The sequence below is a fragment of the Watersipora subatra genome, chromosome 9, assembly GCF_963576615.1.
Source record: "Watersipora subatra chromosome 9, tzWatSuba1.1, whole genome shotgun sequence".
Lineage (NCBI taxonomy): Eukaryota > Metazoa > Bryozoa > Gymnolaemata > Cheilostomatida > Watersiporidae > Watersipora > Watersipora subatra.
In genome coordinates, this window is record NC_088716.1 from 13,301,022 (window position 1) to 13,327,447 (window position 26,426).

At 38.0% G+C, this 26,426-nt stretch overlaps 1 protein-coding gene across 1 annotated transcript; it reads right to left on the reverse strand.

Moving 5' to 3' along the window:
• Nucleotides 1–7,436: 7,436 nt before the first annotated feature.
• Nucleotides 7,437–20,290, reverse strand: LOC137404800 (cell death protein 3-like). Its single transcript, XM_068091031.1, has 5 exons — nt 20,108–20,290; nt 19,639–19,858; nt 19,248–19,412; nt 17,972–18,084; nt 7,437–7,589 (listed from the first exon to the last, which is right to left on the reverse strand). Exons 1-5 carry the CDS (start codon nt 20,288–20,290, stop codon nt 7,437–7,439), a joined length of 834 nt encoding a protein of 277 aa, XP_067947132.1.
• Between the last annotated feature and the right edge of the window lie 6,136 nt (nt 20,291–26,426).

Consider the following 26,426-nt stretch of genomic DNA (forward strand, 5'->3'; position numbering starts at 1 on the left):
ACTCTTACACAACGTTTAGAGTTCCCTGATAAAAGAAAACCTATTTATAACATATGGAGTGGGATATGATAAGTAGATGTAAAATAGATTTTCTTGGACCATATTATTCATTCAAACTGTTGTATAACAGATGCATAAACCCAGCAAATGGTATATTCAAGCAAATAACAATTGTTCCATTATATTAAAAATTATATTACATATGCATAAACCATAATGGAGAAACTTAGCACATGAAGTGTTTCGATAAAAACAATACATATGCTGCCAAAACAGAAACCGTTTTTAAGATTTAGGTGATAATAGCTCATGAATAAATGATACGAGTAATATAGTATCTGCAAAAGATGAAATAAACTACCACTGCAACCACTAAACAGAAATTAAAAACAGGGGTAATAGAAAATAATCAAAATAATGCAAACAAGGAAATGCAGGAATTAGTGTAATCAGATTAAACTTATACATACACGTTACAGAAACTGTGCAAAAGGAGATTTGTATACCACTGGATATTGAGCCAAGGTGCATCAGAGTTTCTTAGAACTAAATCAGATTACAAATAACAGCACAACAACAGCTACAGATGAATATTACAGTGATTACTTTGTTACTGGCCTTTAAACAGTACTGCTTTAGTATTTTATGCCGCAAAGATGCACCTTCCAGTTTGAATGTACGATGTTAGCCGAATCATGCTGTCAGAGATCGTAAAACGACTGAATAAGGTTTTTCATCACCGAAGCAGTGGTTAGATATGCCATCTGCTGTGTCCGTAAGGTCTTTTCTAAGGCATAGCACATCACTAGATCCTACACTACTGATAACATACACCACACAATGGAGCGGATATGGCTTTACCTTAATACGAAAGTATCGATCTGCAACTAGCAGGATCATGATGACACCGCCTTATAAACGCACCAATCCTCCATTGTTTTGTAGCTCGAGTAGAGTATAGAGATGCTGGTAACGGATACTTGACTTAGTGGTAATCAGCAACTGATGACCAATGCCACGTGACAGCGCTTTAGTTAGCTTTTGCACAATTTAGCTAGCTATATAGACTACACTGTTACCTATAGCATAAATTTGACATCTGAAATCATTGTGAGCTCCACCAACTGATCAACTTCTGGAGTAGCCTGTATGATGAGAATCTCGTTTTGAGCAGTAACATTACCTGTCTTACCAGCATCTGATTTTGCACCACATTTGCTGATAAGTTTGTGAAAGGTAGCCTTAAACTGAGTAACATTAGGATTATTATTCCAACCACCTAAACAAAAGCATCAATGATGACAATTACATAAAATCAACAAAAATGAATGTCTTATTCTCATAAACATAGTACCCTTCAAATACAACAATACAGCTAATAAAATAAGCGAAAATGAAATAGGTCAAACTGTTACCATATTGCTACGTAAAATGAAAATGTGGCAATTTTCACCGGAAGTCATTCGCACACATCTTAGGCATAAAGTTTAATGGAAACTTTTTAATCAAGCATGGATCAAACATGGATTGCAACCATGATAATTATTATTTTAATAGAAATGACAAAAGAACAAATTGCAGAAATACTGCAAAGAAGTACTAACCGTTGCCACAGATGTATTACTAGAGAAATTCACACCAACATCTTCTGCTAAGCTGCAGACATATTCATAAGCACTTGCTGCGGCAGCTGTCGCTGTTTTGTGTGCTGTTTGAGGCTTCTGAAATTTCCTTAGATATACCTACTTCAAGTTGAACAACTTAGCAGCACTGCGCTTGACAATATTGTTTTGAATTCAATCATTGAAAAGCACCATTCAACATTGAAAAATAAACAATTAAATGACTGGGCAGTGCAATCAGTGATGCCACAGCATCTGGTTTCAGTCGAACATTTTGACCTGTTCTGTCAAAGCATGGATCATTGAAATGTTCATTGCAGATAAGTGCCCAAGGACCAGGCTTATTCACTCTTCTGCAGTTGCGATACCATTGTAAATAACCAGAGTTCTCAGTTACTTTGTTTGGAAATATAAAAATTAAATCTAAAATGAAACTGTAGTAGTTAGTTAGCAACAGTAGTAATAACAATAGTATTATTACTCTTATCTCCTTACTGCTAGCTATATCCAGGTACAACAATAAATAATATTATAGGCACTACAAACATTTTTTTCAAATATTTATTTAGAAATATTAATATAATAAAAAGAAATTTGTATTTTAGAAATATTTAGAAAAATTAATATAATAGAAATTTCAAATAATAAAAAACCTTTGTTCTGAAGAAAGACAAAGTTCACTCACTAGCTTATAAATTTATCTAATCACCGACAACATACAGCCAAACTCGTGCACTCAGTAGGTACACTGATCGACTCTCACTCACCCAGTGACTAGTGTAGTAGAACTAACTAGTGGCAGTACTAACTAGTAGTAGTCGTAGACTTTAGCAATAGTAATAAAACTAGTAGTAGAAGTGACTCACTTGTGAAATGTCATGTCCTTTCTTTTGAAAGCATGGTGGACGCCAAGCCATGACATTGTAACTCGTGTAGACATTTTTATATGTTATATCTTGCATGCTGTGTTGTTCTTTTTATTATATGGTTGTTTTACTCGCTGTGCTATCACTTATCATCACTTAAATTGTTGTCATACCAACACACTAGCAATCCTATTTATTCACCTTTTTATCCTGTATTCTTACCGTTAGCCGGAATGGCTTATTCTATTATATATAAAGGAGCACGCTCACTTAGTTGAGCAAAGAAAATGGCCGTACACTACTCGGCTAGTGGAATTTCCTTCTCGAATAAAAAATTGAACGAAACCACACACAATTTATTTCTTTATGAAATCGTCTAGATTGTGCCAAGTAAATGCCAACAAGTTCCTTTACACTGGTGGCAACAGTGGAATCGCCCCGAACCTGGTAGGCACCATCTAGAAATTTGGAAATCAAACTCCAGCAGACCTCCTGCCCTGCTTGCAAAAGCAGCCTCAATAGAAAAAAACCGGAGTAGTATGGCAAACACCGAGAGTTTCGAATCTGGCCAAGATAGCTGTACGGCTATCCCCCACATTCGTAGAGAAACTTTGTGTTTTAGAATAAGCAAGTTATCTAGCACTTCAGGGAAGGGTTGATGACTGGAACTATGCCAACCACCCCCCCCCCACTCTGTAAGGCGCTCGATACTGCCAAAAAAGGCTTAAGCACTCCAAGTCAGGCCACGATTGTCTATAACGGTTCCCTTCACTCGGAGAAAACCTCAAGTCATGTCTCAAAGAAAGACAAGAAGTGTAGACTGGGACATGGACCGACTAGCTGACGCCATTGGGCAACTTTTCAGATTAAGTCGGAACCCACAACCGGCCTCCCAGTTCAAAATGTCCAAGTATAATGGCAGCGGAGACCCAGAATACTTCATTACCGGATTTAGAGAAATCGCAGCTGCAAATAGGTGGGCCGAGGAGACCAGCACACTGCACCTCAGAAAGGCTTTGAAGAGAGAGGCAGAGTCCTGCAAAAGGGCAGTCGGGGTGGCAGCCATCTTTGAAGCCATCCGAGCCCGATTTGGACTATCTCCCCGACAAGCCAGATCAGAGTTGAGCAGTTTGATAAAAGAAACCCAAACCTCCCTGCAGGAACACACAACTGTTAAAAAAATACTATTCTCAGCTACTAAATTTCTACATCAAAAAGGTAAGTACTTCTTATTCAATGTTATATTGTCTATGAATTGCCACACATCCACTACTTAAAAACGTTAGATTTGCCACTGTTCGTGATAGTAAACATGTTCATTTATTTCCGCAGCTGAGTTACTTGTACTTTATTCCAGCAACGAGTACTACAGAACTACAGAACTTGCATGGGTACTCTGAGCGTTGCGATAGGCGACGGTGGAAAGAAAGAGAGCAGGGTATATTACAAAAAAGCGCACCATCTCATTCACTTTTACAAACGCTCCCGATTGAAAATATACCTCAAATAACCTAAAGAGTAGAAGTTTTACAAACTAAAACGATCATCTCTTGAAGCAGTACGATGCCTCCCAAAAAGCCTACTCTACTGCCAAAATGCAAAAAACAGATTGATTCCCGTAGAGAGAGAGACCGAATTCGCAAAGCAGCAGCTAGACGAGCAAAAACTGCTGAGCAAGCACAGCTACGGCTAGAACAGGCCAGAACTGCTACTGCAGCTGCTCAAAGTGCAGAAACTGCAGAGAAAACACAGCTACGCCTACAACAAAACAGAATAGCTACTGCAGCTGCTAGAAGAGCAGAGACTGCTGAACAAACACAGCTACGTCGAGAGCAGGCCAGAATAGATGCTGCAGCTGCTAGAAGTGCAGAGACTGCTGAGCCGACCCAGCCGCGACCCAAATGGCTCAGAGCAGCTGCTACAGCTGCCAGATGTGCAGAAATCATTGAGCAGTTGCAGCGGCAACAAGAAAATGATGCACTAGCTACAGCAGCTGCTCGGCTAGCTGTACATTGCCTGCTCAAGAGTAGGCACAAGCCGAAAACTTTGTTCATACACCCAGCAGAAAAACAATAAATGTTGTTTATCCGCAAGTGTTGCGTTGAATTAACATTGTGTTATTGTTATGTCATGTCTGCATTGAATTAACGTGATGTTATTGTTATGTCATGCTGTCCTTAATGTTCTGTTATACTTACATATCATCCACATGAATTATTCTAACATATCTTTCAGTATATAAAGGCATATATTTTGATGCATTCATTCTCTTTATTGTATCTCATAAAAAGGCTATCATGTTGGTGTTGTTTTATTATTGTAAAGTGCTAATGCTGTATCTGCCTTGACATCATACTGTCTGTCGTGTTATCTATGTAAAATATTACTGATAGTAAATTGAAATTTTTATTAGCACAACCAAATTACTGGTACACTGTTTGTATATACCATGTCGAAACACAGGATATAGACAAACAACTGGTGAGCCCTGATTAGTGTTTTAAGCATGTAGGAGTCTACATTCAATAAATGCTGGTGATAGCAAAATATTTTGTAGAATTTCTTAAAACGTGAAAAATCTTTCAATACTGCCACTTTGAAGAACTTCAGTTTGCCTAGCAATGTCAATTTCATTATCAGCTCTCTGTACAAAAACAAGACAACTCCGACTTGAGTGGTTTGATACTGATGCATTGTAGACTAGCTGTCAAACACATTGCAAATTTCCATTGTTCTCCCCAACATTATTGACATGTATGACTGCATAATTATGTGTATGCAGTCTGATCAGGGAAACAATTTCAGTAAGCTGCATATTTGGAGTTGTTTTACAGTATGAAAGACAACTCTCAATCAAAATTGCTGTACGTGAATCTATTCCCATAGATGGGTAATGCAGCTAGATATATATAAAGGTGAGCGCTCACTTAGTTGAGCAGAGCAAATGGCCGTACGCTCTTCGGCTAGTGGATTTTTCTTCTTTAATAAAAAATTGAACAGAACCACACGCAATTTATTTCTTTATGAAATAGTCTGGATCGTGCCTAGTAAAGGCCAGCAAATTCCTTTACACTGGTGACAACAGTAAAATTGCACCTCTGCATTCCTTTACAAAAGTCCAATCTTGCGGTTTTGAATTTTATGGAATAGCAATAGCGCTGTGCACCTACACCCTTCTGTCTTTTACCTAAGTTATTAGTAGTAATCTCAGTAGTCTGTTCCTTTGATTTAGAGGTGTATTCGTGATGTTACATAGCTATTAAATCTGAAACTAGATTGCTTTCTCACATTGAACACAATGAAATATACTCAAACGCTAACATAACATGGCGTCGGCTGGATTTCCGTACTCGCAAATAACCTTTGCCATTCCATGGGTTTCAGTTCAATGAGAACAAGTATAACGGAATCACCAAAGATTAAATTTGAGGTGTGATAACTCCTTGAAAACGAAACATTTATTTTATAGTTATATCCTGGCCATTATAAAAATTATATATACAATTTCGGTACAGTATAACATTGGTAATGAATATGAAACATGTTGAAAGATTGCTTTTAATAAAGTCTATGATATTCAGATTCTGGTGTTCACCGATGCAAAATTTTAACTGGCAGCAACCACGGCAAAATCTTGAACGCTCAAACAATCCAGGTAGTAGAGCACCAATCAAATTAATAAATTGTCGTCCCAAATCAAAAAACTCAAATTTAATGCTTGTTGATAACCTGAACTAATGAGTATTATAACTCTTGTGAAAATATATTGTAACTCTTGTAAAAATTAAATATAACAACCCTTTTGTATATAACTAAAGAAAGAAAACACTGTTGGAAATGCTGTCCTTTTAAATGTGATTCAAACAACTTGTGAAATATGTTTGGTTGCATACAAGTAGTGAATAACCTGTACATGGTTATATCAACAACAAATCAGTATGTTAACAGCCTGTGCTGCTTTGTCTGTGTTGGGCTGTTTCAACCTATTTGACATCATTTGACAAATACACATTTATGAAACTCAGGCTAAGGATTAGAAAGGAACCCATGAAACAATGGATGGATTATACCAAATGATTAGTTGTACTAGTAAATTGTTGTTGGAGGAAATAAACCCAGCCTTTGAAAACATTTGCAGCACAAGATTAGGTCTAATATATCAGTGTGATCATTTAATAGCCAAAATTCTTTAGGCCTTGAAAGAATTTATTACAAATACATTATTATCCTATAGATATTGATGGGAGTAGACTATGAAAATACATAGACTTGGGTAGCTGCCCATTGCTCATAAATACAAAAGGGATCGATTGGTGCAGGTGTTACAACGTCGGCCCACCAATCTAAATGTCACGAGTTGGAGTATCATTGAAAGTTCTCTTTTATCCTAACCTTGACCTCTGGATACTGATAAATGGCGAGCGGGTAGTATGTACGTACTGCTTTTTTGTAAAATATTTTGTTGTTTTGCTTTCTTGTAGATGTATAAAATGTTTGTTATTAGTTTTACTTTGAAAGTACACATTGCTGTTTAGATAAATATGCAAATCGTTGCGAATGAACGTCGAAGATGTGCGCTCCTCATCAATTTATTGCAAAATTACGGCAATCATGGTCTGTAAAAACCAGTGAGATTGATCATAAAAAATGAAAAATTGTTTGTGTGAAGTAATAATGCTGCACTTATGGTACAGCCCACAAATCAAACAGTCAAGTCAAGTTTCTTCTTTTTGTATGCCTAAAGGAGTTGGTTGGATGATCTTGGGAAAGATTAGGCAATTCACTGTTCTTATAACATTAAAATCCCTATAATGTAAATGTTCTTGGAATGCATTCTTTACGTTGTAGGAGCGCGTACTGTACACATCATAGGGTCTGCTTAATGTTGTCGACTATTTACAATTCCTGTGCAAAAGTTTGTGATAAGATAGCCAATCAGAAAAGTGTTTTACTGTCTTTCAGGCGGTGGAGGAGTGTAGCCAGGAAATAGGTAGAGCTTTTTACCATCAGTTGGTAAGCACATCAGAGTGGGCTGCTGCCTGCTTACTCTTGGATATCTGTTGTTAACCTCTATGCTTTTTGCTCTGGCCTTCTTAGCTATCTACAAGGTGAAGCATACTTTAGTGTACCGGATAAAAGCCCTGCTTCAGTTGCAGGAGTATTATGGTAGACAGGAGAACAGGCTTGTGAAGGGGCATGAGTTCCTGATGACTAGACATGCGGTTGGTGAAAGTGATAAAGAGGTCTTATGACGAGTTGAGAGTTTGAGCAGATATGATGAGGTAGCTAATAATGCTGATAGAGTAAGGTTTGCTCTAATAGTAGCAGTCAACGGTTGAGAGATACAGAAGTGAGTGGAGACTAGATGAAGAATGCTGATTCGACATGAGATATGTTGAATGAGATATTGAGGACTAGGGGGATGGTAAATAACTTGGACAGGTTGTTGAGAGTGGAGAGTAGAAGTGGTGACTTGAGAAGTGAGATTAAAAAGGGGGTAGTGAGGGTGTCAAATGAAAGAAGTCGAGATAGTACCTTAGAGAGAGTAATAAACGAAGTTATAGTAATCGTAATAAACGATTTGGCAGGCATATAGTCTTCCATAGGTACAGTAGTACTAAAGGTAGTAGAAAGTATTATTGAGATGGCAGTGATGATCGTGATGTTAGTATATATGGGGCAAGGAGCCGAGAGTATATAGAAAATATATATATATTTTCTTTATACTCTATATAGAAAATATATGTATATTTTCTATATAGCCGAAATAATATAGTAAAAACAGAAACAGTAGGTATAAAGACTATAACAAGGAGAGGTATGTCTCTGGACATGGACGAGGTAGTAAAGAAGGTAGTGGAGAGAAAGTTTCCTCCAATCGAAAGGGTAGTAGTCATGAGATGCGGAGTTGTCCCATCATTAAGTATTTTTCTTGTAGGAAGAGTGCACGTAACCTGTGACTGCAGGGACAAGAATAGAGCAGTGAGATACAAAAGGTGAGGTAGCTGAAGTAAGCAAGGTGATAACCTTGACAGCAGCCATGATAGATATGGTAGTCGAGGTAGTAGTAGGGAATGATCGTCATAAGTAATACTAGGTGAATGCCTGGCATTGCTTGAGTAATAAAAAGATTTTTGCCCAGATTTATTTTTCTTTAACATAAACAACAATTATCATTCTAACTTTTAAATGAAGGTGTTTGTTTATTTCTTGTATTTATGTATTTATGATTTATGTATGCTTTATGCACACTCGTTCAAGATTTAAAACAGAAAACAGACAGTGGAAGGTAATGTAGTTGCCATTGGCTAAGTTTTTTCCTTCAATGAATTTTAGTAACTTAAGCTAGTCTAAATCTTTAGTATAATAAAAGCTGTGTCCATCCATTTGAAGCCAGCATTAAAAAACATATTGCGATTAATAGGTTTCGAACTCGTACATTCGCATGCATGAATTTGAAGCCAAGCACTAAAACTAAGGCTTGGAAGAAGGCTTCAAGTAAGGCTTGGAATAAGGAGAATAAGGCTTGGAGACTAAGGCTTGGAAGAAGGCTTCGAGTAAGGCTTGGAATAAGGAGAATGAGGCTTGGAAACTAAGGCCGGGAAGAAGGCTTCAAGTAAGGCTTGGAATAAGGAGAATAAGGCTTGGAAACTAAGGCTTGGAATAAGGCTTCAAATAAGGCTTGGAATAAGGAGAATAAGGCTTGGAAACTAAGGCTGGGAAGAAGGCTTCAAGTAAGGCTTGGAATAAGGAGAATAAGGCTTGGAAACTAAGGCTGGGAAGAAGGCTTCAAGTAAGGCTTGGAATAAGGAGAATAAGGCTTGGAAACTAAGGCTTGGAAGAAAGCTTCAAATAAGGCTTGGAATAAGGAGAATAAGGCTTGGAAACTAAGGCTTGGAAGAAGGCTTCAAGTAAGGCTTGGAATAAGGAGAATGAGGCTTTGAAACTAAGGCTTGGAAGAAGGCTTCAAGTAAGGCTTGGAATAAGGAGAATAAGGCTTGGAAACTAAGGCTTGGAAGAAGGCTTCAAGTAAGGCTTGGAATAAGGAGAATGAGGCTTTGAAACTAAGGCTTGGAAGAAGGCTTCAAGTAAGGCTTGGAATAAGAAGAATGAGGCTTGGAAACTAAGGCTTGGAAGAAGGCTTCAAGTAAGGCTTGGAATAAGGAGAATGAGGCTTGGAAACTAAGGCTTGGAAGAAGGCTTCAAGTAAGGCTTGGAATAAGGAGAATAAGGCTTGGAGACTAAGGCTTGGAAGAAGGCTTCGAGTAAGGCTTGGAATAAGGAGAATGAGGCTTGGAAACTAAGGCTTGGAAGAAGGCTTCAAGTAAGACTTGGAATAAGGAGAATGAGGCTTGGAAACTAAGGCTGGGAAGAAGGCTTCAAGTAAGGCTTGGAATAAGGAGAATAAGGCTTGGAAACTAAGGCTTGGAATAAGGCTTCAAATAAGGCTTGGAATAAGGAGAATAAGGCTTGGAAACTAAGGCTGGGAAGAAGGCTTCAAGTAAGGCTTGGAATAAGGAGAATAAGGCTTGGAAACTAAGGCTTGGAAGAAGGCTTCAAGGCTTGGAATAAGGAGAATAAGGCTTGGAAACTAAGGCTTGGAAGAAGGCTACAAGTAAGGCTTGGAATAAGGAGAATAAGGCTTGGAGACTAAGGCTTGGAATAAGGCTTCAAGTAAGGCTTGGAATAAGGAGAATAAGGCTTGGAAACTAAGGCTTGGAAGAAGGCTTCAAGTAAGGCTTGGAATAAGGAGAATGAGGCTTTGAAACTAAGGCTTGGAAGAAGGCTTCAAGTAAGGCTTGGAATAAGAAGAATGAGGCTTGGAAACTAAGGCTTGGAATAAGGCTTCGAGTAAGGCTTGGAATAAGGAGAATGAGGCTTGGAAACTAAGGCCGGGAAGAAGGCTTCAAGTAAGGCTTGGAATAAGGAGAATAAGGCTTGGAAACTAAGGCATGGAATAAGGCTTCAAATAAGGCTTGGAATAAGGAGAATAAGGCTTGGAAACTAAGGCTGGGAAGAAGGCTTCAAGTAAGGCTTGGAATAAGGAGAATAAGGCTTGGAAACTAAGGCTGGGAAGAAGGCTTCAAGTAAGGCTTGGAATAAGGAGAATGAGGCTTGGAAACTAAGGCTAGGAAGAAGGCTTCAAGTAAGGGTTGGAATAAGGAGAATAAGGCTTGGAGACTAAGGCTTGGAAGAAGGCTTCGAGTAAGGCTTGGAATAAGGAGAATGAGGCTTGGAAACTAAGGCTTGGAAGAAGGCTTCGAGTAAGGCTTGGAATAAGGAGAATGAGGCTTGGAAACTAAGGCCGGGAAGAAGGCTTCAAGTAAGGCTTGGAATAAGGAGAATAAGGCTTGGAAACTAAGGCTTGGAATAAGGCTTCAAATAAGGCTTGGAATAAGGAGAATAAGGCTTGGAAACTAAGGCTGGGAAGAAGGCTTCAAGTAAGGCTTGGAATAAGGAGAATAAGGCTTGGAAACTAAGGCTTGGAAGAAGGCTTCAAGTAAGGCTTGGAATAAGGAGAATAAGGCTTGGAAACTAAGGCTTGGAAGAAGGCTACAAGTAAGGCTTGGAATAAGGAGAATAAGGCTTGGAGACTAAGGCTTGGAATAAGGCTTCAAGTAAGGCTTGGAATAAGGAGAATAAGGCTTGGAAACTAAGGCTTGGAAGAAGGCTTCAAGTAAGGCTTGGAATAAGGAGAATGAGGCTTTGAAACTAAGGCTTGGAAGAAGGCTTCAAGTAAGGCTTGGAATAAGAAGAATGAGGCTTGGAAACTAAGGCTTGGAAGAAGGCTTCAAGTAAGGCTTGGAATAAGGAGAATAAGGCTTGGAGACTAAGGCTTGGAAGAAGGCTTCGAGTAAGGCTTGTGTTATGTTTCTGCACAGAAGCAATCAAATAGAGTATTAAATTAGAGAAATGTGGTTTATTGCACTCTCCAGAGACAACTGATTTGATAACAGAAAACCCAAGTATTTATATGTTTGGTCATAGAAAAGCTTTGTAAAAGCTACAAGCATTATTAATAGCTATAATGAGACAGTACTATATAATATTAGCTTGTATAAAGCTTTAGCTAATAAGCATAATGTTTGTTGGCAAAGTACCAATAATACTTGGCACTTGCATGACACCTCCTCACTAAGCTAAAGGTTCTTTCTGGTTCTCTTAGACCTTCGGGGTTTGTCTCTGCTATACTCATCTCCATCAGGTAGACGAGGGTTGCGTGGTCTTCTTCTAGACGGAGGTTGCTCTGTTACAGTTGTAGGGGCTGGTAGTTGCAGTTTTGTCTCCTCTGTTATATCAGGTTTATCTCCAGGGTCTTGATCTTCTTCTGTTGAGTATCTTGGTCTGAGTTGTTCAACATGTCTTCTCCAAGTAGGTCCCTTTGGTACCACTTTGACATTGAGACTACGAGTTCCATATCTCTTAGTAACAATGGCTGGAACCCATCTAGGTTGTCTGTTGCGTCTAGGTCCATGATACAAGGCATAGCATGGTGCTCCAAGATTGTAGCTGTGTATCTTGCTAACTGTCTTTTCTGCAGATCGGTTGACTTCTCTGGATTGATGAAACTGTGCTATGTGTGCGGGTGATGGCAATAGGGTGTCAATCTTGCATCTCATCTGTCTTCCATTCAGCAGCTGACTGGGAGAGTATCCTGTAGGAAGTGGTGTCCTTCTATAGTGCATCAGGAACTGTTGTAGTGCAGATTTAGGTGAGAGTGACGATTTCTTCATGGCTTGTTTGAAGGATTGTACTAGTCTTTCAGCTGCGCCATTTGTAGCTGGATGGTAGGGTGCTCCAGTGAGGTGAACAATGCTTCTCTCTTGACACCACTGCTGAAACTCTCCTGAGGTGAAGCTGGTAGCATTGTCAGTGACTATGGCGTGAGGGTATCCAAAGTGTGCGAATATCTCCTCTAAGATGTCTGTGGTAGCTCTGGTAGAAGTAGATGAAGTCCTGTGTATGCATGGATACTTTGAGTAGGCATCTATCATCACTAGCCATTGGCTGCCCATGAAGTTCACTGCATGATCTAAGTGAAGACGACTCCATGGCTTCTCAGGTAGCATCCAGGGATGTATAGGATACTTCTGTGGAAGCTTCTGGTGTTCCGCACAGGCAGTGCACTGTCGGCTTGTCTCCTCTATATCAGAGTCAATGCGAGGCCAATAGACAGCAGTTCGAGCTAGCTTCTTCATTCTTTCCATTCCAAAGTGTCCAAGGTGAAGGATCTTTAATACTTCCTGTTGTAACTTGACAGGAATGACTACTCTGTTGCCATATAGAAGACAACCTTCAGTGATAGAAAGTGAATCTGAGATCTTGTGGAAGAGTGACAGCTGAGTCTCCTTCATCTCTTTGTTACCAGGCCATCCTTCTGCTGTGTAGCGCATTACTGTGGCTAGTGTTGGGTCTTTCTTTGTCTCCTTTGCTAGAACATTGTAGTCTGTAGAGTTGAGCTGTTGTCCAATAGTGTGAATAGTGCATACTGTATCAACATCATCCTCATCTTCTCTTGCATCAAACTCTTTATCAGGTCCAACTGGCAGTCTTGAGAGGACATCTGCATTTTGATGATGCTGGGTAGATCTGTATTCTATGGTGTAGTCATACTGATTTAGTACCAGTGCCCATCTTGCTAGTCTGTTGGCTGCTAGAGCTGGAACTCCTTTGGTAGGTCCTAGAAGTGTGAGAAGAGGTCTGTGGTCAGTTACCAAGATAAACCGTCGACCATACAGGTACTGGTGATACTTTTTTAGAGCAAATATGATTGAGAGAGCTTCTTTTTGTATTTGTCCATATTTCCTCTGTGTGCTGGTCAGTGTTTTTGAAACACTGGCTATTGGTCTCTCACTTCCATCAGGATAACGATGAAATAGTACAGCTCCCAGTCCAGTTTCTGAAGCATCACATGAGATTCCAATGTCAAGATCTGCGTTGAAGTGTGCTAAGACACTATCAGTTGATAGCATATCTTTCAGTTTGTTGAAGCTCTTTTCTTGTTCAGTGCCCCACTTCCAGGTCTCTCCTTTGCGTGTCAGTTTATGCAATGGTCCTGTGAGTTGTGACAGATTGGGTATGAACTTGCTGTAGAATTGTGTAGCTCCTAAGAAAGATCTTAGCTGAGTTATGTCTGTTGGGACTGGCATCTGTTGTACTGCATCTGCCTTCTTTCCTTTAGTGATTCCCTTTGAAGTGAGTTTGTGTCCCAGATACTCTACTGTCGGTTGAGCAAAACAGCACTTGTCTTTTCTACATCTGAGCCCTCTTTCTTCTAATCTTTGAAGAAGTCGACGTAAGTTTTGTAGATGGCTCTCTGCATTGGCTCCACTCACTAGTATATCATCTAGGTATACTGCAACTCCTGGGAGGTCTTGTGTCAGTTGCTCCATGATTTCTTGAAAATACCCTGGTGCTGAGCTTATGCCAAAGGGCAACCTCTTCTGTAGTAGTACTCCTCGGTGTGTTGATAGTGCTAGTCGTCGTTGACTTTCTGGTGCCAACAATATTTGATTGTAGGCATCTGCTAAATCAATCTTTGTGTAGCAATAGCCTCCACCTAGTTTTCTGATTAGATCTTCTGGTAGTGGGATAGGTTTCCTATGTGTTTCTAACTGATTATTGATAGTCTTGGAGTAGTCTCCACATACTCTGATCTTCCCTGCAGCTTGACCTGTTGTAGATTTGCGTACAGGTACAACTGGTGTTCCATACTGGTTGAATTGAGTTGGTTCCCATATGCCTTTAGCTACACCTGCTTCGTATGCTTGGTTGAGCTCTTCTGTCAAGGCAATAGGAACTGGTCTGGGTCGGCAGAAGACTGGCTTTGTTGAAGGTTTGAAGTTTATCTCTAGTTCAAAGTTCTTGAGACATCCTAGCTCGTCTTTGAATATTTCTGGAAATTCTTTGCACATCTCCTTACACTTGATTTGTAACCTCCCATCTGGCTGGTTCTCTGTGATTGTTGATACAAGGTTCTGTTGTAGCTTGTCATCAATAGAGATGCCTAGTTGCTGTATAGCAGTTCTTCCTAGTAGGTTGAGATCTTGTACAGCACTAATCACAAATGGTAGTCTGACTTCTTTCTGTGCATCCAATTGGGCAGTTAGCTCACATCTGCCAAGCGTCTCTATGAGATGTCCTGAGGCTGATTTGTAGTTAACTGTAGTAGGTTTTAGGTTTGGCTTTCCTAGCTTCTCCCATATTGATTTACAGATGAAGTTGTCACAAGCTCCAGTGTCCAGTTCAAGTGTGAAGTTGTCTCCCTCCAGTTTGATGTTTTCAGCAAGTTTCACCATCTTGGTTGATGTGCATTCTATCATCTTTACTGGTTTTCCTGCTGCAGATGATTTCTTTTTCTTGCATGCTCTTTCTATGTGACCTTGTTTAGAACAAAAGTTGCAGGTGGCTGCTTTGAATCTGCAGTCATCCGCTGTATGGTTAGTTCGGTCACATCTGTAGCATAGCTTTCCTTCCTTCTGCTTGTCAGGTGTAGAGTTGTTTTTCTGGAGTGGTTTGTATCTTGATTTCTGTTGAGCAACCTTGTTGACTTTAGACGAGTTTCCATAAACTGTCTCTTTGGCAACTTTAGCTGCTTCTTCTGTTTCCTGTGCTATCTGTATAGCTTTGTTGAAGTTGAGTTCATTGTCCTTGACCTTGAAGAGAGATTTGAGAACTGCTTCATTGTTTACAGAGCAGATAAATCTTGTTCTGAGAGCCTCATCTAATGGATCTGTAATGTCTATGAAGGCACATGTAGTTGCATCCTGACGAATTCTGGCAGCTAACTCTTGAATAGTTTCTCCAGGTTTCCTCTGCATGTCACTCCAATACTTGTAACGCTCTCTAACAATGAAGCGCTTAGGGTCATACTGGTCTTTGAGAAATTCCAGTATTTCATCCATGTTGAGGTCGTTGATCTGCTTGGGTGTTGAAAGCTGAGCTGCCATATTACTAAGCTGCTTGTAGAGTGTAGGCTGTTGGTTGGTGAGAAAAGTGCCAGCAATCTTGTCTTGATGAATAGAATTTGCTGCAATGAAGGTGTTGAATCTGTCTATGTAATCTGTTAGTAGCTCTGCTGTTGGGTCAAAACCTGGGAAGGCTGGAACAGCGGTTGCAGCTGTTTCTTGTTTCCGTTGTAGGTTTTGTAGTAGTAGCTCCATCATTTTCTTATTCTCCTCCATTCTTTCATCTTGCTGACGTCTGTATTCCTCTTGTTGCTGCTTGAACTCCTCATGCTGCTGTTGTCTATGCTCTTCTTGCTGACGTCTGTATTCCTCTTGCTGCTGTCTCTGGTCCTCCTGCTGCTTCTGCATTAGCTTGATCAGGTCTGCTACTTCTGCCATTGTAGTGGTGCAATTTTGAACAGTTACTCTTGTAATAAACTAGAACTCTTTGTATCTGTTCAAAAGAGAAATCCTTGTCGCCAATTAGCTTCTGTTATGTTTCTGCACAGAAGCAATCAAATAGAGTATTAAATTAGAGAAATGTGGTTTATTGCACTCTCCAGAGACAACTGATTTGATAACAGAAAACCCAAGTATTTATATGTTTGGTCATAGAAAAGCTTTGTAAAAGCTACAAGCATTATTAATAGCTATAATGAGACAGTACTATATAATATTAGCTTGTATAAAGCTTTAGCTAATAAGCATAATGTTTGTTGGCAAAGTACCAATAATACTTGGCACTTGCATGACAGCTTGGAATAAGGAGAATGAGGCTTGGAAACTAAGGCTACAAATAAGGCTTGGAATAAGGAGAATAAGGCTTGGAAACTAAGGCTTGGAAGAAGGCTTCAAGTAAGGCATGGAATAAGGAGAATAAGGCTTGGAAACTAAGGCTTGGAATAAGGCTTCAAGTAAGGCTTGGAATAAGGAGAATGAGGCTTTGAAACTAAGGCATGGAATAAGGAGAATGAGGCTTTGAAACTAAGGCTTGGAATAAGGCTTCAAGTAAGGCTTGGAATAAGGAAAATGAGGCTTGGAAACTAAGGCTTGGAATAATTGTGCGTAAAATCAAATATATGACTTCTCACGGCGCATGAGACTGGAAGCCTTTGTCAAAGCCTTTGTTTTCCTTGTCAAAAAAGAGTCCATGTACCCAGTGGTCGCAGGGATAAAAATAAAGAAGTGAGATAAAATACGAAAAAATATTGACACTAGCAGGAACCAAGCTTGTGCATGCAAATGTACGAGTTCGGTTCCTGCTAGTTGCAATATTTTTTCGTATTTATATATACACCTCAAAGTATAACAATATTCACTAAGATACTGTTTAGTAAAAGGTGAAAAATGAATAACGACAGTTACTGACACTATTATACAGGGTTGGCTCGGTTCATAACAGCCGAAAAAAAACGGGTTTTATGATTTTTTCATCATTTTTTGTGAAAAACATAATATTTTAAGCTCCTAGTGGTTCCTGTGTGGTATAAATGCAATTATATGTAATTATAAACTGTGGAAGTTCATTTTGGACACAATAGTAATTTGATGGCAGAGCTCAAGTTGAAACTACATGAAATCCTAGCACAACAATGAATTAGTGAATTTCCTTTTCAATTGGTTTTGAAATATGAAAACCATGTGAAATATACTAATCCAATCATCGTCTCTAATAATGAATGAATACTTTATCAAGTCTGGCCAGTGAGAAAGGATTGCATATACATAATTAGAAATTAAAATGATGAAATCCTTTTGGGAAAAAGCTTTAAGTTTGCAAATTAATATCTCATTTATTGGGCGCAAGCCGAAGTAGTTGGATTGTTAGAGTTCAGTTAATTTTTTTTGAGTTTTGAAAAGTTAAAGTTGTGCCTCAAATTTCCAAGATGCCTCGCAAACAGGATCCAGTTTGGCAGTTTTTCACTCGAACTGCAACAGGCAAAGATTTTAAGACAAAACGTAATAGGTGTGCTGTAGTAACGCAAGGTCACGCAGATAGGCTTACAGCTCACGTAGAAAAATGTCAAGCTGAAAACACCAATTTAGACAGTGATGCTAGTATTCAGGTGATACAAGTTGAGTCATCTGCCAATGCTCGAAACACTAGCAATGCATCTGCATTATGCTCTACTCTTCACTACCACACAATTAATCACTTAGATAAAAGTTCCTACTTATACATAGAGCTGTATGTAATATATCCACTTTATGTTATAAGATTTCTGCTCTGTATTTCATCAATCATGTTTTATTAAAGATTCATTCTGAAATTTCCATGTTTTCTCTCTTTTTTCCCATAACAACTCTCACAGTACAATTTTCACAAGATGATTTCACATATGCATGTTCAATACTCAATCATGCAGCTCTAGTAAGTGATACTCAATGGACTTGAAATTTCAAAAACTTTGGTGAATTATTAAAATCATACAAACCGGTTTAACCATAAAAACCTGGTTTTTCCATTTTTCCGTCTTTTTCATAAAAACTATGGTTTTTTTCTAACACTGCTATTATAGCTACTACTAATTAGTACCTGCTCCTCAAACAACCTTTTCACATCCCGATGACAGCTGTGTTTATAGAAAGCTTCCACGAGGGCTCTTATAAAGAAGGAACCATGAGCAACATGTCTTCCAGAGATATAACCTGTAAATACAAACACAGCAGTAACGCCATTTACTCACAAGCTGCTACTTACAGAACTCGAAATGCCATTGGATACTACAAGCATGACTTGCTTTCGATTGAATGCGAGAAAACAACACATGACATGTATATATAAAGGTTTTCAAAAGAATTCATCTCATTATTATAATCAACGGACAACTGATCAAAACAAATGAGAAGCTGCAGAGATTGTACAGTAATATCTGTTACCAGGGAAAATAAGAAGATGCAGAGATTGTACAGAAATATCTGTTACCAGGTAAAATGACAAGCTGCAGAGATTGTACAGAAATATCTGTTACCAGGGAAGATGAGGAGCTGTAGAGATTGTACAGAAATATCTGTTACCAGGGAAAATGAGAAGCGGCAGAGATTGTACAGTAATATCTGTTACCAGGGAAAATAAGAAGATGCAGAGATTGTACAGAAATATCTGTTACCAGGTAAAATGACAAGCTGCAGAGATTGTACAGAAATATCTGTTACCAGGGAAGATGAGGAGCTGTAGAGATTGTACAGAAATATCTGTTACCAGGGAAAATGAGAAGCGGCAGAGATTGTACAGTAATATCTGTTACCAGGGAAAATAAGAAGATGCAGAGATTGTACAGAAATATCTGTTACCAGGTAAAATGACAAGCTGCAGAGATTGTACAGAAATATCTGTTACCAGGGAAGATGAGGAGCTGTAGAGATTGTACAGAAATATCTGTTACCAGGGAAAATGGAGAGATTTAAGATTAAAGATGATCTTCATTAGCAAAACATTAAAAGGTAAAAAAACTATAATTTTAGTGATCAGTTTAAAGCTGAGCAAAACTTTGCAAGCATGAAAATATATTACCTACAGTTATTACAAGCTGGAACTTACTTTGTGTATGTACACAGGGGTTGACAGAGAGTCTATAGTCTAAATACATACAGCCATACTTGACATGTCTAGTGTCTAATTCAACTACTAAACTGTTTAACAGCAGGTCCACAGGCTAGCAGCTTTGATTATTGCAGAAAAAACTGAGACAACAATAGAGAATTTAAACAGATGTAGTACATATCACCTCTGTGTTACCATCCAATGAATAGGTAAGACTATCTCCAACCACAGACCCTATATTCATTGTATGCATAAGTAGATGATTTACCAGGAAAGCTCGGATTCATGATGAAAAAGTCATCCCTCGCCAAGAAATCAGTTGAGTTAGTACTTGTAGACTGAGAGCTAGATGTGGAAGGGAGGACAACAGTTGGAGTAGGGTCTGGAGATCTATAGAAATGAGGGATATTCTCAAATGGTAGATCATAGCTGTCTGTAATAGATAATCATATGTTACCAGCAGCTGTGTAATTACACTGTGTTATGGAGGAGGTAACGGCAAGTAATTTAGGTATATCCAGACATTGACGTAAAAGGGATCCATCCCTAAATGTCAGCAAAATCTGATGGTAGTTGCTAAAGTCAGCAGGTAAAATTTCTCAACTGGCAGTAAGTCTGGCTGTATAAATTAAAGTGTAAATAGAGAATTGTCAACCTACTTCCATAGGAACTTTCAAAAATAAGTAGCTTGGGTTTTCCTGCCATGTGAGGGAAACACCGAGGAGACAGCAGATCGTATACTGAACTACGAGGGATTGCTTGCTGGTCTGTACCATAGAGATGTGTCTCATTACCATGTGTCATGACTACGAGTACAAACATGCCATAGTCTTTGTGATCTTCAACCTCTGTCTCCTCATGTATAGCTCTCAGCATCTCCTGTATATATTATATGAAGTTGACCTTCACTCTGTATCATCTACTCAGTTGTTCATTTTAAGGCTTCTTATGAAGATAAAACAAGTGGTCTTACATTTACTAGCTACTAAAAGCTATGAAACCTGACAACCTTGATAACAAAAGCTTAATCATTCAATCTATCATAACCGCACTGTTAAAACTTCTGATGCCATGAAAAACAACATTAATTATAATAGAGAAAGCTTTATAACAAGATTCTCTATTAACCTGTGCAGGAAGATCCTCATGGATTTTGTTTACAAAAGACAGGCTTTTAAAGAGCCCATCTATATTTTGCTGATCTATTTGTGACCCAGCTCTTTCACTCCCGTCGCTGTCTACGCTGCCATCAGGTGCAGCGAAGTGGATGTTGTTGATGATCAAACAGCGCCCTCTCACAGGAGTTGTCATCCCATAGACCTAAACAAAACAGGATTGGCAGTTGACAAGAGTTCCAACTTTAATGATCCTTTGGAGGTGCCATGAATGATGAAGTTTCATACCATGAAAAGAAACTTACAGATGACGAATCAAAGAGTTTCTTAGCCCAAGCTTTTCTACTTGGTTTCACTCTCAAGCTGATGATAGCCAAATCAGCTTTATGTTCGTCCAAGTAATCCAAGCTATCAGACAGCTCACTGTCATCACCTTCAGTTGTGAGTTGAGACTGGAGTTGTACTCTCTCCCCTCTCTCGTCTTGTATGGATGATGATGATGGGATTTGAGGCCTTAGATGTGCTGTAATTTTGATAATTTGGTAACATATATGACGGTTTGATGAGAAGGAGTAGAAAGAGAGGACCTGTCTTTGTTTGAACAGTTGATATTATCTATGATAGTAGATTTAACTAAATGCCTTCATGGAAACTGCTACATTGTAAATCAAGAACAATCAGACCTTGAGTATTTTCAGGTACTCTACTATATAAACGGCAATCGTTGTCTGTCTGTCTATCTGTCTGTCCGCTTTATAGAGTACCGTACTTTTCCGACTATTAGCCGCTACTAGGTATCTAGGGCGCATTAACGGGATTCTCCGGTTACTACACGCCTCTACTCATTGAACTTAAAACCCCTGGAATGGCAAGAGGTCATTTGCGAGTACGGAAAGCCGGTCGACGCCATTATCAGTTAATGTTCAAGTTAATTTCATTGTGTTCAATGTGAGAAAGAAATCTAATTTCAGATTTAACAGCTATGGAAGGTCACGAATACACCGCTCAATCAAAGGAACAGACTACTGAGATTACTACTAATAATTTATGTAAGAAACAGAAGGGTGTAGGTGCACAGTGCTATTGCTATTCCATGAACTGCAAAAACCGCAAGAATGGACTTTTAAAGGAAAAGGCATGACATTTCACAAGTGAGTCACTTCTACTACTAGTTCTATTACTATTGCTCAAGTCTACGACTACTAATAGTTGTGCTACTACTAGTTAGTACTGCCACTAGTTAGTTCTAATACACTAGTCACTGGGTGAGTGAGAGTCGATCAGTGTCACTACTGAGTGTACGAGTTTGACTGTATTTTGTCGGTGATTAGATAACTTTATAAGCTAGTGAGTGAAATGTTCTTCCTTCAGAACGAAGGTTTTTTATTATTTAAATTTTGAATTTTTGTTATATTAATATTTTGGAACTACAACCCATTAGGTTATTTTTAAATATTTATATTTGAAGGAAGTGTTTGTCGTGCTTATAATATTATTTATTGTTGTACCTGGATCTAGCTAGCAGTAAGGAGATAAGAGTAATAATACTATTGTTATTACTACTGCTGCTAACTAACTACTACAGTTTCATTTTAATTTTTAGATTTCCAAACAAAGCTACTGAGAACTCTCATTATTTACAATGGTATCGCAACCGCAGAAGAGTGAATAAGCCTGATCCTTGAGCACTTATCTGCAACGAACATTTCAATGATCCATGTTTTGACAGCAGGTTAAAGCATTCGACTGAAGTCATTTAAAGGTAATATTTTTCAATGTTGAATGATACTTTTCAATGATTGAATTTAAAACCATATTGTCAAGCACAGTGCTGCAAGGTTGCTCAACTTAAAGTAGCTATATCTAAAAAAAATTTAGAAACCTCAAACAGCACCCAAAACAGTGACAGCTGCCACAGCAGGTGCCTATGAATATGTCTGCAGCTTAGCAGTTGTGTGATCTGTTCTCTGTGATTCTTCATCTTCATTTCTGGGATTTAATGTCCAACGCATAAATTATGCTGTCCTTTTTATTGTGTGTTAACTGTGTAAATGTTTTTTTCTTTTCCTAGTTGTTGTAATAAAACTACATAATACTCCTGCAAATCATAAATTCCAAATTGATAGCAATAACTTGCAATTTAGAACACAAAACATCTTTTTGGAACAAAAAAATCAAAAAAATTGATTTAAATAAAAAAAATCAAATAAAACAATAGAAATCGATTTTTTTGATTTAAAAAATATCATCGATTTTTAACAACCCTGCCTACAACACAACAGGGTAAGACATGGTGAATATTTTCATATCAAATAACGGTAATGTGAATTTTGTTGCAAGTCAACCTTTATGCCTAAGATGTGTGTGAATGACTTCCAGTGAAAATTGTCACATTTTCATTTTACATAGCGATATGGTAGCATTTTGAGCTGTTCTATTTTCGTTTATTTTATTAGTTGTATTGTTGTATCTTAAGGGTACTATGTTTATGTGAATAAGACATTCATTTTTGTTGATTTTATGTAATTGTTATAATTGATGCTTTTGTTTAGGGGGTTGGAATAATAATCCTACTGTTACTCAGTTTAAGGCTACCTTCGCAAACTTATCAGCAAATGTGGTGCAGAATCAGATGCTAGTAAGACAGGTAATGTTACTGCTCAAAACGAGACTCTCATCATACAGGGTACTCCAGAAGTTGATCAGTTTGTGGAACTCAATGATTTCAGATGTCAAATTTCTGTTATAGGTAACAGTATAGTCTATATAGCTGGCTACATTGTGCAAAAGCTAACTAAAGTGCTGTCGTGACCTTGGCCGTCAGTTGCTGGTTACCACTAAGTCAAGTATCCAGCACCGACATCTCTATACTCTACTCAAGCTACAAAACAATGGAGGATTGGTGCGTTCATCAGACGATGTCATCAGGATCCTGCTAGTTGCAGATCAATACTTTCGTATTCATACAAAGCCAGATCCACTCCATTGTGTGGTGTATTTTATCAGTAGTGTAAGATCTAGTCATGTGTTATGCTTTGGGAAACACCTTACGGACACGGCATATGGCATATCCAACCACTGCATTGATGAAAAACCTTATTCAGTCGTTTTATGATCTTCGACAGCATCATTATGCTAAAATCCTACACTCAAACTGCAAGGTGCATCTTTGTGGCATACAATACTAAAGTAGTACTTTTTAAAGGCCAGTAACAATGTAATCACTGTAATATTCATCTGCAGCTGATGTTGTGCTATTATTCCTAATCTAATTTAGTTCTAAGAAACTGATGCACCTTGGCTCAATATCCAGTGCTATACAAATCTCCTTTTACACAGTTTCTGTAACGTGTATGGATAAGTTTAATCATCTGATTACACTTAATTCCTGCATTTCCTTGTTTGTATTATTTTGATTATCCTCTATTACAACTGTTTTTAATTTCCGTTTAGTTGTTGCAGTAGTTCATTCCATCTTTTACAGATTATACATGTATACATTATATTATTGTTGTTTATTATTATTGTATACATTATACATGTATTATACATATCATACATTCATAAGCTATTATCACATAAATCTTGAAAACAGTTTTTGTTTTGGCAGCATACCTATGTGTTGTTTTTATCGAAATACTTCATGTGCTAAGTTTTTCCATATGCATTTATGCATATGTAATACAAATTTTAATATAATGGAACAGCTGTTATTTGCCTGAATATATCATTTGCTGGGTTTATGCATTTGTAATACAACAGTTTGTATGAGTAACATGGTCCACGAAAATCTATTATACATCTACTTATTATTTGATATATCTCACTCCATATGTTATAAATAGGTTTTCTTCTATCAGGGCACTCTAAACGTTGTGGAGGAGTAGCTTTCATTAACACCCAGCTGGAAAATAACTATTCAACATTTCTGTCATTTTTCCCGTTTGTTTACAAACGGAACTAGCATTCGATTAGCTCTTCAATATGGCGCACACGTTACGTATTATTATCAACGTAAAAGTCACGTGATTGCCATTCCAGGGGTTTTAAGTTCAATGCCTCTACTATACATAACCTATTCAGTTTTACACAGAGCACGTCATATCTGGTTAGCGCGCCTCTTTACGGCGCCCAACGATATTTGCACGTTCAGACAGCAAAATTGCGGCCGTGTGGAACAGCGCCGTTCTGAGTTCGACAGCCTATAATACAGCTATACAAATGTACTAATCATTAAATAAAATAAATTAATGAATAGTAATTTACATGCGATTAATATTTACTGCCAACGTGTAATGAGAAAGTCACACGAACGTTGATTTCTTGCGGTCACGGGAAAACGCAGTTCTCACCTACTACATTTCTACCACGGGTACTCCGAGCGTTGCGATAGGCGACGGTGAGAAAAAAGAGAGAAGGGTATATTACAAAAAATCACACCATCTCTTTCACTGTTAGAAATGCTCTCATCTGAAAATATACATCAAATAACCTAAAAACCCAAAAATTTACCAATTAAAACACTCACCTTTACCAACAATACGCAACTTACAAAAAACACTTGCGGGCGGAAACGAGCGTCTAATGTAGACCTTTGAATATCGGGATTCGATATATAACGGCTACAAGAAAAGCTTACGAAATGAACTTTTGACCTCGTCGTTGGATTGGTCACAAACGCGCAAATACTAACATGTAAAGGCTTGGGATTTTCCTTCAGTTCATTGACTTGTCTCATTCCACTCGTCGCTGGCGTTACCGTTCAAAGACAAGGCGTTTGATCAACGAGAGTTCTGTTGAACTATTTGTAACCTGGAGAAAAAGCATATAAACGTGTGAGTGAGGGTTTTCCTAGCCGCAACAATATTCATCATAAAGTAAGTTCAATAACAACAAAAGACACCATTACTTGATTCAGTGTGCTTTCACTTGGCCTAACAGCTTTCTTCTTACACAATTCACTTGACACTCACTGTATGGAGTGTAAGGTATTATTAAAATCTATCAAATTTAATTATCATTTTTATGCAAAAATTGCTACATGCTAATGATTGGAAGGCTTCTGATACAGTTACAATAAAGCAATATATGTAAATATATTTTGTGGTCCGCATAATTTCACTGGTGTATAGCAACTTTGAGATTATGACATTACATTTTGCCAATATAACATTTTGCAGTATGAATGCCCAACAATGTCGAGCCATCGAATTAGCCATGCTGGGACACAGTTTTCTGCTAACCGGGAGTGCAGGTGGGTTCAGAATGTACACTAACGCACTATCATTTATGGTCGTGGTCAACTTTTTATTAACACACCTCTCTTTGTCCTTTAGCTGTGAAATGCCAAATTAGCTTAACTTCAATTAGTCATTACTTATCCTATTATCAGCTTAAAACATGAAAAGGCAAAAGTAAAGATGGGTTAAAATATTGTTGATTGGATAAAGATTCACGCTGTACAAACCTTTGGAGACGGGCCCTACATTTTCATTCAAATTTCGACTCTTATTTCCGAGTTCAATCCCCAGACAAGTGCACTATGCTGTACACAAAGCAATAACGCAATGCATTACATAAATTTAGATGTATTGACGTTGATGCTAATTAAAACTTGTGCAGTAGCGCTGACACTAGGCTGATTCAGTATATCAGAATATATGAAGTTGCTGATGTGCACTTATGTGTATGTGCGTGTTTTATTTTATGATGAGTAACTAAAAGAACATATACAATGTAGACGGAAATGTTAACACACAGTTGTAAGAATATGCACCATGAACAGTATATTAAAATTTCCAGTGTTCCATAGCACTGCAGCAATTTTTGCAGAACGTGTACTCGTCATTGTTGGATGTATTTGCAGGTATCTAGCAAAATTGGAAATTTCAAGTTTGGTTTATTTTTATATTTAAATGTTCATGCTAAAAATCTTGCATTATAAAACACCAAACTCAGTGGCTCAGCTTTAAAACCTGACGAGGTTTCTTATTTGCCAGGTTTTTTATGAACTTTGAATTGGCCATAGATATATATATATATATATATATATATATATATATATATATATATATATATATATATATATATATATATATATATATAGATATATATAGGTATATATATCTATGGAATTGGCACTTTAGCTTGTAAACAGATAATTTTATAATAATTTAAACAGATAATGCCTTCTCTTTATTTTCAAAATTTCAATGTTAAACCGAAGTTTGTTGCGTTGTTACTTTTTAGTGTTACCTTCGACTATTTTTATGGGATTTGACTTCTACAAATCTTCCAAAATCAGTGAATGGATCCATGGTAGCTTTTAACTT

Excerpts from the sequence above, each read along its gene's own strand:
- LOC137404800 (XM_068091031.1), bottom strand. The coding sequence starts at position 20,290 with ATGACAACTCCTGTGAGAGGGCGCTGTTTGATCATCAACAACATCCAC. Across the intron at positions 19,413-19,638 it reads TTTTGAAAGTTCCTATGGAA|ACAGCTATGATCTACCATTT; the intron begins GTAGGTTGACAA and ends TATCTATTACAG. Across the intron at positions 7,590-17,971 it reads AAAGGTTGTTTGAGGAGCAG|ATAGCTAAGAAGGCCAGAGC; the intron begins GTACTAATTAGT and ends TTCACCTTGTAG.